Raw genomic sequence first — 16,446 nt, 5'->3', positions numbered from 1 at the left:
ATGCGACGGGCTTCGTCGGTCTCAATGGCATTTGCCCTATAAGTAAGAATTAGGGTTTCTTTTACTCAGTTTCGCCACATCCTCCTCAGCTATTGCTCTCCCTGTGCCCGCTTTCTTGCACTCCGCAGCCAGAAGACAACCATGGCGGAACAGGTACTAATATGTTTCCAGCACGTACTGCCTATCTTCCTTCGTATCTTCTATTTTTTCTTTTATTTTGCATTACTAATTATCTGTCCGGTGATTGGTTTTGCAGACTGAGAAGGCATTTTTGAAGCAGCCCAAGGTTTTCCTTTGGTAACGTATTTTCTATCGTTTTGTCTTGTTCATAGTTAGTGACGTTTTTGTAAAACTTTGTTTGAGTGTTGAGGAAATTGCAGCTCGAAGAAGTCAGGAAAGGGCAAGGTACCCGGTAAAGGAGGCAACCGCTACTGGAAGAGCATCGGGCTAGGGTTCAAGACTCCTCGCGAGGCTATTGAAGGTGTCATTTTACCCGATTTTTAACGGATTGTTCTAAATTTGACTATATATACGATGACTTGGGCCTGATTTAGCATCGGTAATTGGTTCTGGGAAGAAACTAATGGTTTATATAAATAAGATGGCTTTGTTCTCATTGCATCTGACTTGTACTCGCCTGCTCACTCTAGTATTGGCAATTGGTTTTGGGAAGAAACTAATAGACTTCGTACGAGTTGCTTCTACTGCGGTCAAATTTCTTTCACTTCTCGGGTGTCGATTTTGACTTGTGATTGGGCCCGCGAGTACAACGATCATCTGTGAAGTAGTGAATGTGTTTGTGATTATTTTGTTGTTTGCTTGCTAATTGACTTGGCCCGTTTATGTGGATAAAAATCTAAGATCCTAGGATAATTTGATTATTGTAAAAGCACTTTATGATTGTCCCTCAGCTTTGGCTATGTTCTAATGATGTGTAATGTTCTCTAGTTTCTTGTGCTAACGATGTGGAATGTTCTGTAGTTTCTTGTTTGATATTAGTCTGCACCTTCATCGATTAGGTTGCATTGGTGAGCCTGTTACCTGGTAACCATTGCTCGTCAGTCAATCTGATGGTGATAGAATTTATTTGAATCAAACATTTGGGGTGTTCCGAATTTTTTAAAATGGTTTTAATGTTACTTGTTTATTCATTGTTGTGGTCTCAATTTTCCCTTTCTGCAGGTACATACATTGACAAGAAATGTCCATTCACTGGAGGTGTGTCCATTAGAGGTCGTATTCTCGCCGGGACATGCCACAGTGCTAAGATGATGAGAACTATCATTGTTCGTCGGAACTATCTGCATTGGGTGAAGAAGTACCAGAGGCAAGAATGATGTTTGATTTTTAATGATCTAAAATTGTTTTGTTTCCGTGGATTTGATTAATTTATGTAGTTGTTTAGGTATGAGAAGCGGCATTCCAACATTCCTGCACACATATCCCCATGCTTCCGTGTGAAAGAGGGAGACCATGTTATCATTGGCCAGTGCAGGCAAGTGTCAACCCGTCTTCCTCTACTTATTCACTTTGTTTCTGTAATTTATTTGTGATGAGTTACTTGTCACCATTCAGGCCCTTGTCCAAGACTGTGAGGTTTAATGTTCTTAAGGTGATACCAGCTGGTTCTTCTGGTCGTGGGAAGAAGGCCTTTACTGGGATGTGATAACAGACGTCTGTTTTTCTTGTTACGAAGCCGAGTGATGTTTTTTTAAGACGTTTACTTTAGTTGGATCTGCCATGCCATTGTTGGTTTTCCAAATTTTGTTTTACCCAGTAATTGAAAATCTCTCGAATTTCGTTTGGCTTTGCTAGAAAAATTGAACGATGAATTTCCAACATAAGCTGCATGCTCGAATTAACAACATTACATATTGGAAAACGTCAACGGCTGGGGCTTATTTGTCAAAAATGAATTTAGGATGACATAAAGAATTAATTTGTCCAAAGAAAAAACAATAATCGGGCTATGCAAATAATTAATTAGTGAGTGGGTTAATATAGAAATAAAAACTCGATAATTTCAAGTTTGATTCTATATAAATGAGCGTTTTCGAAATGGGTAACAACGACCGATTACATATCCGATCCAAAACACTAATAAACAGTTTTGCAGTTAAATTCGATCGTACAGGCTATGAACAGAAACCGATTTTCAAAATTTTGGAGCATACAAACTCACTCATAATTTCAGAACTCACTGGTTCTTTACGTGAAGCAGATAAATTTTCCCAGCAACGAAATTGGAAGAACGATTAATTACACTCAAGTGGTAATTCGGTAGATGTCTGAATTGGTGGACTTCCTTTTTTGTTGTTGAGTATACTGACACTCCATGACACTTGAGAGGTAACTTTTCTATCTTCTATGTGTTTTTCTTTCATCGCTGTGGATCAACTCACTCGGATTCTATCTTCTTTGTTTGACGAGTAATGATCAAGATTCTATCAAAATTCAATCTTTGGTACATTTGATGCACTTATGACGTGTAACGAAAAGTCCACCTGAGTATATTAAGGAAATGGTAAGGTATTAAGTTAGCGATTGAATTATTTTGTGATTTTAAATGGTTTCACTTTTATTTTTGGTTCCCGGAAATCTTCCATACGAGCATGGCCAGTTTAACTTCTTTTCTTTCTGTTGCACCTTATTTGCCTCTATTCAATGCTTTGTGGTGTCATCTGCTAACTAATAATGTTATCTCTGTTTGTTTCTTTTTACACATAAGCTTCACTAGACTACCGTGCAATAAGAGCCTCACTAATTCAAGACATCACATGTGTATCCTGAAAGTCATCGACTGCTACTTGAGCATATCCATTCCTAGGGTGCTATTCTTTGTATTTTTCTCTTTTTCTTTGGTTTGCATTGGGGAAAGGGTTTAAAGCATCTCAACTATTTTCATTGATTATTTAGTATATCATTACTATTCTATATCACTCTGTGTTTTAGGTAATTCACACTCCTCTGCCGAAAGCACCACTAGATACTGCAGTAGTCACTATTTGGTTTGCTATCAAAGGAGTTCAGCCTGCAATTCCTGAACATCATACTCCTACGTCTATTCAAAGTTTTTACTGATTTCTATTTACCTATATATGTTGCTCACAATTAATGAACGAAGAATGATGCTATATGAAATTTTCTCATTTTCTGGACAAATTAGTTTGAGAACTTGGCAGGTGGCATAGTGTTCATAGACTTTTGCGGACAAATTTCAATCAGAGATGGGAAAAGGCAGCACCCTGCTCTTCCTCGGTAATTTACATTGCAAGGTCCAAGTGATTTGTTCTCTCTTTTTTGTCTATGATTATGTGATTTGCTGCTTTTAATTGTCATTTAGCAATTTTAACGGGAAACTTTATGGTGGATTTAATGTTATTGTCGAATTCAAGTTGAAGTAGGAAAGTGAACCATTAATTTCCTAAAGTTTTTGCATTGCACCAGCCACTAATTTCCAATTTACACCATAGCTAGGTATCATTATTTATCATATTCATGCTGCTGTGTTGGTCTGCAACATGTTATAAATTTTGTATTAATAGCTTTTCTTTCTGTGTTTACTATATGATGTAGGATTAATGATCACTTGGTTATTTTCCTCATCTGCTTTACATCATGCAAATAAAAGTTGACAGAATAAGTATCATCTCTTTCACTCTTGAATTTCACATACGCTAGCGACCGAGGCTTTATCTGTGATCAAGTCATTCTGACTTCTTTATTTCACGTGTACAACAAGATGGGTAATCTCAAACTAGCTAAAGATTCATTTGAAGAGATGAAACTACTTGGTGTTTCACTAGACAAAAGGTTGTACAGTTCAATTATTATGACCTGCATTACAACTGACATGTGCAAGTTGCAACCATGGGGAGGGTACACGGAAAGAAGTAGAAGCTAAAGGAATTTTCGCAGGGAGAGAAGGTTGTACGGGTGCTCAAAGAGTTTTTGATGGAATTATTTGTAAGAGGTTTTTCTCATCTATTTTTTAAAAAATACCTACATTTGTTATATCACTCATAATTTATTGGCATTTGAATTGTATTAATTTTGTTCTACATCGAATAATTATCAGTATGCTTAGTTAAGCTTTTTAACTTTGTGATGTTTGGTTATGAATTTCAAATCTTTACATTTGCTTTTTGTTGGGAGTTTCTCGTTGTTTTATTTGTGAAGCTTATTTTGGGAAATGTTGGCTTAAAATTTAGGTCTCAATTTTGACCAGACATTTTTGTGTGCAATTATAGGCTTACTTTTTCATGAATAGAATTGCGGTTTCCTTGAGTCCTAACCGGTGTACCCACAGCCGACTCCCGAAATCTCGAGAAAATCTTGTGGTCATTTTCCACCACCGGTAATATGAATAACTAGCTAGCAAGCAACTCAGTATACCATGTACACTTTTGCCAATACAATTTTTTGTTTACAGCGTATATATAGAGCCCACGATCTCTCATTCTAAATAAAACTAATGAAACTTGTAAAGTTCATAATTTCTTTCAAAGTCGACACCAATATATTTCCTCGTGCTATTCTCACTCTAAACAGCAGAGTAAGCCAGTGTATCATCTTAAGAACCCCAGTTTGGAAGATTAGCAGTGGCTTCATTCACCATTTTCACCAGAGTAACCTGCCATATCATATCATAAAAAAATATAATGGTGATGACAGAGCAACACTTGAAAAGAAATATCAAATAGAACACTAGTAACTAAAGTTTTCTATAGAGTGAAAACATACCACACTTTCTGGGACACCCGGTGGTGGCATGGAAAGGTTTCTCGGAGGCCAGGTGCTGTCATATGATCTTTTGTCAAACCTCCACTCTCCAATCTTTCCATATGTCAACTTACCCTGAAGGATGTGAAACATAAATTTAAGAATGTAAAAAAAGCTGACGAGTTTTCAAACGATAACGATAAAATTACAAAACAAAGAGCCCGTGGGGAGAAAAATACCTGCAAATCATAGTCGCATCCATAAGTATAATGAATTATGTAAGCTTTGCCAATTTCTGTATCCCATGGAGGCTGCAGGAAATTTTGAAAGACGGACAACTTTTAGTTCATCACCAACATGAATGGCAGAGACTCCAAAGCACAAGTATCACCCATCAACAAATGGCAATCAAAATCCAAATTCTTTGATCCAAAGAAATGAAAATGAATGGCTAGAGGACTATCAGGGGTTTAAATGCACTAGTTTCTACATATAGTGTACTACTTTTTCAAGCTACCAAGCTATGGAGCAAGCACATTAGAGAGAAAATTCCAAGAAAGAGGAAACATAGTCTTAGCAAGTGATATATACCAGCGATAACAAATTGCAATTCAAGTCTCTAATTTGATAAAAGTACAATATAGTAAAAGTAAAAGGAACAATTAAGTCATCACTTAATTTCTCATCAGTAGATTTATTTATCATTTGTAACTTTAAAATAGGAAAACTTTACATGGATGAAGTGCATTTATGTGTTTATCTAATGATTTGATTAATACTCGAAGATGAGTTTACCAGCTATTGGATGTGCAAGTCAAAACGATATTCACATGTAATATGACAACTGATGAGAACCAATAAGAATGGGTATAAACCATGTTAGACACCTGATGTTTAAAGAAGGAATATATTGTTTTTGAAAGAAAAACTCTATAAATTATAAAAAAAGTTTCCGGACCTGAATCATGAATTCCTTGTATAAGATGTTACCCACACCATGAAATGCTGATGCAACAGCATAGGCATACCTACATTTGCAAAAGTGGAACTTAGAGAACAGCTAATCAATTAGAAATCTAATGTAGGCACTTACATCTCAAGAACCCATCCAAAAGCTTTATCTGTTTCAGGATCCTTCTTCATAGCCAAGGAAACATTCATCCAAGTGGGAGCTATCTTTTTTAAAGAATCCTATAATCATTTTATTAAATTAAAGATGGCCTCACCTTGCATGAATGAACAGAAAGAGAATTAATTTATCACCAGTGAACCTCCTAGAAAGAATAGATACCTTTCCTACAATGACAGGAGAATTCCCTATTGGGTCAATGTTAGTTATTGGTCCCTTTTCCTCGGGGAAGAACTTCCTCAGAACGGCCTCGTATTTCTTAGGTTCAATGTAAAAGAAAGGAAAAGCCGCTCCAAGACCATCTCTAGATAAGTTTGGGATGGGCTTCACCAGAATGTGGTCTGGCTCAGACATCAATATATAGCTGCATAATGTCAGCACAATTATGTGATATATTATTTTCTTACTTCATGGAACTGTAAGGTGATCAAGACATGGGGAATAAGAAATTTTGGTATGTGTTTCCATACTCTTCTTCAATATTTTCTTGCTGAAGCCATTGCACAAATGCCCAAGGCCTATTCAGAACTATGTAACCCTGAAATTGTGGAATAGGACAAAAGATAAGCGGAAAGAATCAGACAAGATTCTAAAAGTTACAATTCTAAATTTTAATCAACAAATCTATGAGCCAATTACTTTCCATCCATCGAGTTGTTTCTAACTGCCAAACGATTCAATCAGCTACCGCCTACCCCATAAGTATAACTTTGGTGACTGACTTGGAACTACGCGTGCTAGCACTGCTTGGGCAAGTGAAGAAAGAAAAAACTGTTTGAGCTTTGGAAAAAGGTATCATAACCTTATGAATGATTATGCATGTGAACCTCACATCCTTGCAAATTGTGAATTGTTGGCGCTACATAAATATTTTACCATCCAGAAACTACCAACATATCTGGCAAACATGTGCAGTCCGTATACGAAAACGATTTCATAATTTTGATACGCAGAAGAGATTCCATCATTAATGTTTCTGAAGGGAACATCACATATTTCCCTCTCACTAGTTCATACAGAGGAAGCTCCTGATGTATTCAAAGACCTCTGCCAATATCTCTCCCCAGAAATAACAAACACGAACATTTTATTAATTGCACATTTTTTTGCTTCCTCCGAGCTAAACTAACTTGATTGGCTACCAACCATAACAGCAATAATTAAACAAGCCTGAAGAACTGGCCTTGCAGATACTGAATCAGAATAAAGAATCGATTTTGTTTCAAATTCCACCTCATAGTTGACTTGAAACAAACACCACGATGAACAACACCTCAGAAAATAAACACAGAAAACGAAACCTGATCCATCCCAGAAGGAAGCGGCTGAGCAACAAAGGTGGGAATCTCATCCATGAATTTGTCAGGTTTGCCGGAGTGCAAAATCCTAGTGAAGCCACCCATCTCGGAATCGGGCTTACTCTTCTGCTTCTTGAACCAGTAGTACATCACCCTGCACTGCCACGTGTTGTATACGGAGTCAGAGGCGGTAACAGCCGTGTGGAAAAGCCTTTTGGTTTTCTTGCCGGCCGAAGACGAGGATGATAAATCAGTGGGCATCTTGATGATGGGATCTTGAGAAAAGGAAAAATGTGACTTTGTGGAAGAAGGCCCGGGGAAATCCTGCTTGAGTGATGCCTTAGCAGAAATGATGATGTTGTATGTAATGAGTGCGGTGGACAAGGTGACCACCAGCGTAAAGAACAACTTCCCACACCCCATTTGAGTGAGAGGAGACGAAAGAGAACCTCGTAGGCTTGAATTTTGATTCTTGCCTGTGTTCCTTCGATGGACAGAAAAATGAAAAACTATAAATTAATAAGAGTGGGCTGCCTTTTTTTTTTGTTTGGTAGAAATGGATGAAAGACTTTTTTGGCTGCCAAGGAGTAAATTATTAAGAATATTATTAATAATAATATTTGGAAGCTGAGAGAGTTGACTATAGGACATAGGGTTCTTTTAATGATTTTCTTGGGAAGAAAAAAGTACGCAAGTAGAATAGGAGAAATTAACGAGACAGAGTCGCTTGTCTTTTCAAATCACGCCACTTGTTTTTTTCATTTTTTAGGTATAAAAATATGATATACTTCTTTATTTATATAGTTCACAAATGTAGAATTGAGAGATTAATGATGTTGGCTATCTTTGATTGATTCTTTTAACTACCGTAACGGCCAAATTTTAAGGGATTATTTCTACATGATAGTTATTTTATATACGCGATGCGTGTAGTACAGTCTTTTTTATCATTATCGATGAACTAAAATGAAATTTGACAAATTATGAAAGGACTAAATTGATATTTAAATTGTTGAAATAAAAAAAATAAAAATAAAAGTGTGTTAAAATTTAAAAAAAAAACAAAAAAAAAGTATAATATTACTATCATATAAAGGTAAAATTGAAAGAAAAAATTGATGTCCCCTAGGTGGTTATTATCATATCCTCACCCTTAAAAAAAATTGAATATATACTAAGATTTTGAAAATAGTACGAAAATTAAATAATTTTTGTAATTCAAGAAATAATTTATAGTAAAAAAAAGACTTTATTAGAAGTTCAGAAATAGAAAGAAAAAACATTAACGAGGATATTTTTATAATCCCATACCCATAAGATGATTATCAAAATGAATTAATTCGAAGTGGTTGTATCATTTACTCTCGAGTCTCGTGACTACTACAAATTTCTACTCCTCTTCAGCAACAATTTACATAAATCCATGAACCAGCGCCACGGACCGGAGAAACGGGACAATCCAACTTATTCAAGAAAACAGAAGTTCTTGGTTTTTGCAGCAATCTTCGACACACGTCCCCCTTAAGTGGCCAATTCGCAATCAAACTGGGTCATCTCTCCACCACTCCTTTGATGCGAGGAAACCGATCTGCCCAACTAGAATAGCCTGCGTCAAAGTATCATGTTGGATCTGGTTACGTAAACAAGAACAAATAAGTTCTATTTTAACTCGAAAAGACCGCTTACATGAAGCAATTATCTCATGAAGATCAGCCTCTGAGTTGTTATTTTCAACCATCAAGTCCTGAATTTTACATTAGAAATTAAAGGCTGTGAATACATCACCAAACAAATTGAAACTTGTACATTTTTTTTGGTTTGTTGTGGAATGGTAGTTTGAAAGCCGACATCAAACATATCTTTGGATGGTATTGCTCTAAGATACAAAACAATATAATTTTGATGGGCTTATGCAAAAGCAACCGAAAACTTCTTTTATCGTTTCAGTTGGAAGTGAAATGAAAGTCTGGCTCAGAAGTTCAATCAAGTAACCTGGAGATTACTGTCCTACGGGTAACCAAACAAAAGAAAAGGAGGAAGCACCATGGAGGTTACCGGTACAGTGGTAGCCAAGCTTCTCTTCATAAGCAGTGAAAGACTAATCAGATTGTCTATGTTGAAATTCGTAAGCTGTAGAAGAGCTTCCTCGGAAGTTGAATCAAGTATTAGTGCACAAATGGTAGATGCCATCATTATAGAGGATGGGTCCGTCATGTTCTCTACATATCATGTATAATGTCAACCGATTTCCTTACAGAAACTTAAATTTAAACTTTTTTAAAAACAAACTAATGAAATGACAATGTACAATAAGCATGTGGCTCAATTGATATGAAAAAACGATATCTTTCATTAATCCAATGAACTTCATGAAAAATCTTAAAACCCGAAGCCAATCCTCTAACTTAAACTAGAAAGACCATCATAGTCTTAATTAAGGTTAAAAGTTGTTAAGCCCATGATTGATATTTTCTTCCTAATTGTGTTTTACATATGACCACAACAAGCATTCACTCTCCATCATAGGCTATCCCACTGCCTGTATCTTGACATGTTTTATGATAAGAAATATAAGTTGTTAATAAATTTAAAATGTTCAATTGTAGTATAAAACATTCTTTCAACCAATCTTAAAAAACAAAAATAACAAATTATAACCCATTCGGATGCATTCACCATTGTAGATGGGCCACTTTCTTTCTAATGCCACCTTAACTCATTCTTTTCATCTTCGCTCTGATGTCTAATCAACAAAGATTCATTTGAAAATCAAGATTCTAGAACTGATTACTCTATTAATGACTTGGATAAGTTCACTTTACACAACCCTAAGAGAACACTCAAGCTATTAGAGAGAGATACTAACCTGTCCAGTGGGACAATGCTAGCAAAAGCTTGACATAACTAGGATCATCCAAGGAGCAGTGAAGTTCCTTTCTCTATTCACAAAAGAAAATGATTTTTTTTTTACTAGTTTTGCATAAACCTTTTAACACTTTTCATTTGTAGCGAAGTTCGAACCTTTAATAGGAAATTCATAATGGTGTCGCATGCCAATAATATGGTCCCATCATCCTCAATCGTACAACTGCTAGAATCAATCAATGAAATAAGGTGCCCAAAAACCTGCAAACAAAATTAGTAAAATCACAAAAAAGTTCTCAATTGATGAAAAGACACTGAATTGTTGAAACATTTTTTTATTATAAATTTCTGTTGGCACAAAGAAAATGGCAACAAATTATCATATCTAAAATATTCAATAAGATTGGCTTGTTACGTGAGAAAAGTATTTGTAGGCGAAGAAAAACACCAAATTACATAAAAATTTGCTTACCGGTCTGAAAGCCCCAGTAAAGGCAACCATTTTACATCCATCACTCGTCATGGTTATTTGGCACAGCATCGGGAGCAGAAAACAAATGGAATAAGAGGAGCTGACGTTCAAAGGCATATCAAAGAGTCTAGTCAATAACTTTGCAAAAGGACAAGTTCCAAGAAATGTGAACTTGATTAGGAGTGCCAAACCTAGGCTCGTCGTCCCCTTCAATTGAAAGCATATAACCAAGAAGCTGCCCGACTTTCTCTCTGCATGCATCAGGTGCTTCTGCAAGATAGCTGAAAACAATACAGTCATGATGACTAAATTACAATTTCAATCTTTCATAACTAAGCGACCACTATGCATGTTATGTTTGTCTGAATGCTAAAACCTGAATAGATTCCGTTTGATTAGTTAACAACCATTTTTGTCTGTTAACTTTAATAGGAAATCAGCTCTCTCTCTTGAAATTAGGAAGAACTGTCAAGTTCCTAGTCAATGCTTCACTTTCATAATGTGGTTGAATATGGGAGCTCCCAGTGAGCTTGTCTAACTTCGAACTAGTTTTCATTCCGAAAATTTTCAGAGCACAAAATGGGCATTTTATCCGTGAAAAGAAAAATAATCTACATGTCCCATTAGGAAGGGAATGAGATACAAAGAAGTAGAAACTTCTACGGCGTAACTTATATATTCTAAGAACAAAAGGAAGCCATTTACATCAAATCAAATAATAGATACATAGAGGTGACATCTAAGAGCGGAGGATCAAAATAAATTATGGACACGCACCTCCCAACTACTCTGACCGAAGCTAAAAGATCGTCTCCTTTTTTATGCCCATGTTCCTGCAGGAAACATGATTATAAAATTTAATGATGGTGCATCAACTTGAAAAATGCTTCAAGAAAAACATGGTATACCTTTGCTTCCTGCAAATAATCAAGAATCACACCTATGGTCTCATCAAGACCACCAAGGATTTTGGAGAAAGTGCCTTCAGTTATGATCGAATTAGAATTGGATTCTGAAAAAAAATTCCGTTGTGAGCTGAAATGTAAAGAACACATGCCACTAAGAACTACTTGTCATTCGACAGTAATAAAACAAGAAAACAACTCGCATTATCACTGTGAGCTTAAATGTTAAAAAGCATACTGCCAAGTATAATTTCATGAGCAATGCCATATTCCGCATTTTGCTAAGATACAGTAGAAACCACAAAAGTTGAATTCTTCAAACCCAATGGAGTTTATAGGCCTTCCAATATATTTATTGATAAAAATCTAAGATAATATGGCTTTTTGGTTTTTTTCCCACAGTAAACAATGATTCAATAGTGTTATTCAAAAAATTGCTCAACATCAACTTAATGACATTACATAAGTTTAAAATAGCTGCATAACTTATCAAGGTGAATACTGAATACATAAATAAGTAGAATTTGAGCACGTCAGAAAAGTTAGGAAAGTAGCTAGTTATTTCTTTCTGTCTCCCTCCCTCTCCGTTTCGCCCTTTATCTATCCATGAACATTGCATAACCTAAGATATGTCAACTAGTATGCACCTTCTCTGACGACACTTAATATTATTGCATTAACCTTTAAGGTCTACAATCAATAGAGTATATGAACATAATCAATGAAAAACTTCCTAACTTCATCTTTTATGATGGATAAAGGAGCACAACAACAGAGGCAGCAATATTATGATTTAGTACCTTCACTTTCACCAAATTTTGCGACAAGTTTAATAATCCTTTCTACCAAAGCAAAGGCAACACCAAGATTCCGTAGCTTCACCAGAAATGTTTCAGCATTCATAGAAGAATTCTTGTCATCTTCATATTTTAAGTATGCTAGCTCATTTAAAAGAACAGCGATTTCAACCCTAGATGACTCTAGGACAAGCAGTATACACCTGGAGAAATACAAGTAAAATTCTCATGTTGCCTACAACAAGAAAATTTAAATAAAAGTAAAAGAGAACAAATTGATAATTACATAGTTCGTCAAATCACTTACAGATCGGCATGGGAAGAGTTTTTTTCAGTAGGTAAGGTAATCGGTCCAATCAGCCAATCCTCACCGATCATGGATATGACACTCTCAGCTAGAATAAGAGCCTGAAGCTTCTCTTCAGGAGCTGCAGATCAACAACTCAAAAAAAGCTTCACAAGAAAATACACACGACGTTGCATAGTTTGCAGAAAAAGACCATAATTGTTCGACTATATTCCAGTAAGAAACCTTAGAAAACTACCATGAACAACTGCTGGCACATGAACTGAACTTCTTATCGGCTAGGATAATTCTCAACAGATATGAAATATAATTCAAAAGAACGATAACATCTAGAGCAAGGTATTAATAAAAGAACTAGAATTTCCTGCATACCAACTCGATTCTGCAAAACATCCACAACACCAACACGCAAGTAAGTTGACCAGTTATCTACCACCATGGACTGAAGTACACCGTGAAGAGCAACCTAGAAATAGGTTATCGATGCCATAATAAGAAACAAGGCAAGGAGATAAAGAATAATAAGTCTTTCCTGAATACATCAGTAGTTAAATAATATATCCTTGGATTAGTTGTAGAACAATATGTATTATATATTATAGGTCACTCATAAAAGACTGGGAGATTCACAGAGATAATCCAACACTGGACCTCAGTTTTAGATGAGATTTGGTTTTTTCAATAAACACCATAAAATAAATTATACTTTTGCATAAGCTGGCAAGAAAGGTAACCTGTAAACTTACAAGAAGATCTAACATGTGAGTTACAAAATCTAGGATAAGAGTTAATTTTCAATCCATCTTTTACAGTTTTGCTAGTCAAAAGAAAACAGATATTGATTAAAGAAAATAAGTAACCATCATTTGGGAGTTACAAACACCTATAGTTTTCATAAGAATCAGCAATCATCCTTTCACAACATCATTGTGTAGACATGTCAAGGTGCATGGCCAGAGCACCATCTCCTCAAAATATGGGTCCATGTCTGACTTACATGGCATCACAATTGCATTGAATATATCTTCTGCTTCATAATTATACAGCATAAAATAGAATTTTCTAAGGAGGGATAAAGAACTTACATACCGAATAATTTGATGACAAAATATTAGAGAGGAGGTGAAGTGCCTCAAATTTTAAAGCATTGTGCAGTACGGCAAATTGCTTTGCGATTGTAGTTACCTGGAAACACCATGAGAGAAGAGCTAAAATGAGAGAAAAAATATAACAATCGGTATGATATAGTTTCATCCCAGTTGGCGGTCATATGTCATACATTGTGAAAAAGATTGGCAAAACGCAATCACCATTTTTGATAGCTCATGTGGATGCTCAACATAAACTGTTTCCCCAGGCAGCTTGCTGATCATCAACTGCACAAGTCTCATCGCAAGCTCCATAGCATGAGAACCTACACCATATTTAGCGTCAGATATTGACCAGGATGAACTGTTAAATGGCAAAATATAGACTACTGTTTTATGTGTGTTGCGCTTGAGTAAATGACCAAATAGACAACTTTAGCTATTGATATATGTCGCAGCTTCATTAAGTTTTGTTGCAGCATTTCTGTACGGAATAAAAATATGCAAATTGTTTAATTGTAAATAAGAACTCAAAGTAATTAAGAAACACAAGCACTTGCTGACGTTTGTCCATCTTTATTCATTTAATAAACAAACATCATGATAGGTGGAAAGTAATCACCATCTTGTAAAGTAGGCATTTGAGAAGCCAGAACATTCATTCCTCCCGATTTAAACAAGGTTATGGCTCCATCTTCATGAGCAGTAGACACTAATAATAGAAATTCATAGCACTCTTCAAAGATAGATGAATTAGATCTGCAATTCCAAAAAAACAAATAACCAGTTTCCACATTAACATCCAAGAAACATAATTTCCTACTCGAAAACATAGTTTGCAAATATGAATAACATGTATTCAAACTTGAAAATAAAACATAGAAGATGGACAATAAAACTAGCAGTGCACTTCAGCTCATGCAAATACTTGTTGTTCGGAATAGCAAAGCAGAGGTTATGAGTAAGATTAACAGCTACAAATCATGCAAGCCAAGGAAAAGACCCTTCCATGAGGATGTATAGCAGGTCTTCCCAAAAGTCATAATCTTGCAAGGAAAGTGTGATCTGTGCGCTCAGTAAAAGCGGTCATGGCCCATCGATGGAAAACGATGATTGATATACCGACAAGAAAAGTCTATAATTTCTTCTGCCACCGAGAGACAACAATGCCAACCACAAACATCACGAAAGCTAAGTTCCATGATCTGGAACCTTACTTTTACCCTCATCACAATATAAACAACCGAATGTGCTAAAAGCAACTTAACTAAATTAAGAATATCACCATTTAGTTCATATGTTGCTCATGCGATTGCACACATCACAACGTTTGCGCCATTAGATTAAACAGAACAATATAAGCAGAGGCAAAGAGAAACTTGTGGAAAATAAATAGTGAACAACGTACCTTTCTGATAAAATCTCCAAAAAGAGGGGAAATTTTGCCAGCATTTGTTCAGTAGAGGCAATCTGGGAAACCCTAGCAAAGGCAGAGAGAACGGTTACGGACAACCGCAAGTAGGTGTCACGATTAGCATCATCACGTCGACCGGCAGCAGTCCCTTTCCCCATACCTGTGAGCAAAAGGCGGAGAAGGAAATTGGGGTCCAGTGCGCGGTATATTTCGAGGATGGTATGCTGCTGGTCGCCGGTGTTGCAGAATTTGGTGACCAAAAAGAGGCCAGCCATGCGTTGAGAGTCGGTTTGACCCCTCAAAAGCTTCAAGATATCTTCCAACGAAGGAGAAGACGAAGATGAAGAGGGTTTTGCGGAATAATCCGATTCAAATACGGAGATAGAACCTTGTTGTTCCATAATTCATGCAAGCTCACATAGAAGAAGAGAAGAGTCGAGGCACTTCTGCTGAAGGTCAGTGGAGGAGGGTCCGTCCGTTTAACTACTTAATTATCAATTTCGTCCACAAAAAATATAATATTTATTTTAAAGATTATAGCTCAATTTTAGTCAAAATTATATTATAAAATTTTATATACGATATCAATTATTTAATTTTAAAGAAAAATACTAAAATTAACGGCTGTATAATTGGAATTTCATCCTCTATTCTAAAAAATTATATCAATATAATCCTCTTTTTCATAATGTTTTTTTAACCTGAATAATTAAATTTTTAATATTTATGGAATGCATGGTGAGGCTAATTTATTCTCATTTAAAAATAAAATTATTCATGATGATACACTTTACAACATAAAAGTGGAAAAAAATAGATAATAGAGTACTTATAATTACGAAATAAATAACTAACTATTAAGAAATGATTAATTTAAAGTTCGTTTTATTAAATAAAATTTTTCTAGGAACATGATTTTTAAAATTTTCTAGTAAAGGGTGTATTTGAGAAAAATATTATTAAATTTGACTCCATTTAATTCTTTTTTTCCAGAAAATGTGTAAAATGAAAAATTAAAATTTCCACTGTTTTTATTTTTGGGAGAAAATATTTTGATTTTATTTTTCCTAAGATGTTTAGCCCTCTGGAATGGAATTTAATGCTAGAAGTAACTTATTATCATCACCTGATTCTGCATGATAATCTCCTGTCCATGTAAAAATAGTAGTAATTATTATTATTTTTAAATTAATATATAAATAAATAGTTCGATTAACACTCTTCTCCATTCATTCCCAACCATCAAGATTTTATTATAGGAATTGAAGGAATTAATTCATAATAATGATGAATGATCAATGAAATAATGATGCATGAGGGGGAAGGCGATGCATGCAGTTTGAGAGAGAGGCGCAAGAAATCTTCCATCAGCCTTTCTTCCTGTTTCAAAGCCTCCAATCACCAACGCACCGGATCCTGGGACACCAACCTCAAGTCGCCGTCGCCGTT

At 35.6% G+C, this 16,446-nt stretch overlaps 3 protein-coding genes across 5 annotated transcripts; 1 reads left to right on the top strand and 2 right to left on the bottom strand.

Moving 5' to 3' along the window:
- The first annotated feature begins 15 nt into the window (after positions 1–15).
- Positions 16–1,803, top strand: LOC142555404 (small ribosomal subunit protein uS17-like). Its single transcript, XM_075666254.1, has 6 exons — positions 16–153; positions 257–297; positions 381–481; positions 1,183–1,327; positions 1,406–1,495; positions 1,576–1,803. Exons 1-6 carry the CDS (start codon positions 142–144, stop codon positions 1,664–1,666), a joined length of 480 nt encoding a protein of 159 aa, XP_075522369.1. The 5' UTR covers positions 16–141; the 3' UTR covers positions 1,667–1,803.
- Positions 1,804–4,322: 2,519 nt separating this feature from the next.
- Positions 4,323–7,707, bottom strand: LOC142555403 (hydroxyproline O-arabinosyltransferase 1-like). The gene is made up of 8 exons (XM_075666253.1): positions 7,153–7,707; positions 6,322–6,389; positions 6,014–6,215; positions 5,816–5,913; positions 5,681–5,750; positions 4,962–5,033; positions 4,744–4,857; positions 4,323–4,633 (listed from the first exon to the last, which is right to left on the bottom strand). Exons 1-8 carry the CDS (start codon positions 7,570–7,572, stop codon positions 4,574–4,576), a joined length of 1,104 nt encoding a protein of 367 aa, XP_075522368.1. The 5' UTR covers positions 7,573–7,707; the 3' UTR covers positions 4,323–4,573.
- Positions 7,708–8,416: 709 nt separating this feature from the next.
- Positions 8,417–15,462, bottom strand: LOC142555402 (uncharacterized). 3 transcript variants are annotated; one of them, XR_012822397.1, is made up of 16 exons: positions 14,992–15,462; positions 14,206–14,342; positions 13,806–13,909; positions 13,585–13,680; positions 12,868–12,961; positions 12,496–12,616; positions 12,192–12,391; positions 11,395–11,498; positions 11,264–11,319; positions 10,678–10,767; positions 10,487–10,586; positions 10,171–10,275; positions 10,016–10,088; positions 9,142–9,368; positions 8,836–8,893; positions 8,417–8,755 (listed from the first exon to the last, which is right to left on the bottom strand). XR_012822397.1 is itself a non-coding variant. In XM_075666251.1 (16 exons), the coding sequence occupies exons 1-16, from the start codon at positions 15,396–15,398 to the stop codon at positions 8,700–8,702; spliced, it is 1,977 nt and encodes a 658-aa protein (XP_075522366.1). In that variant the 5' UTR covers positions 15,399–15,462; the 3' UTR covers positions 8,417–8,699. The 3 variants fall into 3 exon arrangements, 2 of the variants coding, with proteins under 2 accessions (XP_075522366.1, XP_075522367.1); XM_075666251.1 differs by having other exon boundaries at positions 9,193–9,368; XM_075666252.1 differs by having other exon boundaries at positions 9,205–9,368.
- Positions 15,463–16,446: the final 984 nt, after the last annotated feature.

Source organism: Primulina tabacum, chromosome 9 (assembly GCF_025594145.1).
Source record: "Primulina tabacum isolate GXHZ01 chromosome 9, ASM2559414v2, whole genome shotgun sequence".
In the NCBI taxonomy this organism is placed as follows: domain Eukaryota; kingdom Viridiplantae; phylum Streptophyta; class Magnoliopsida; order Lamiales; family Gesneriaceae; genus Primulina; species Primulina tabacum.
Note: the sequence above shows the minus strand (reverse complement) of the source record. Positions and strands in the feature narration are given on the sequence as shown.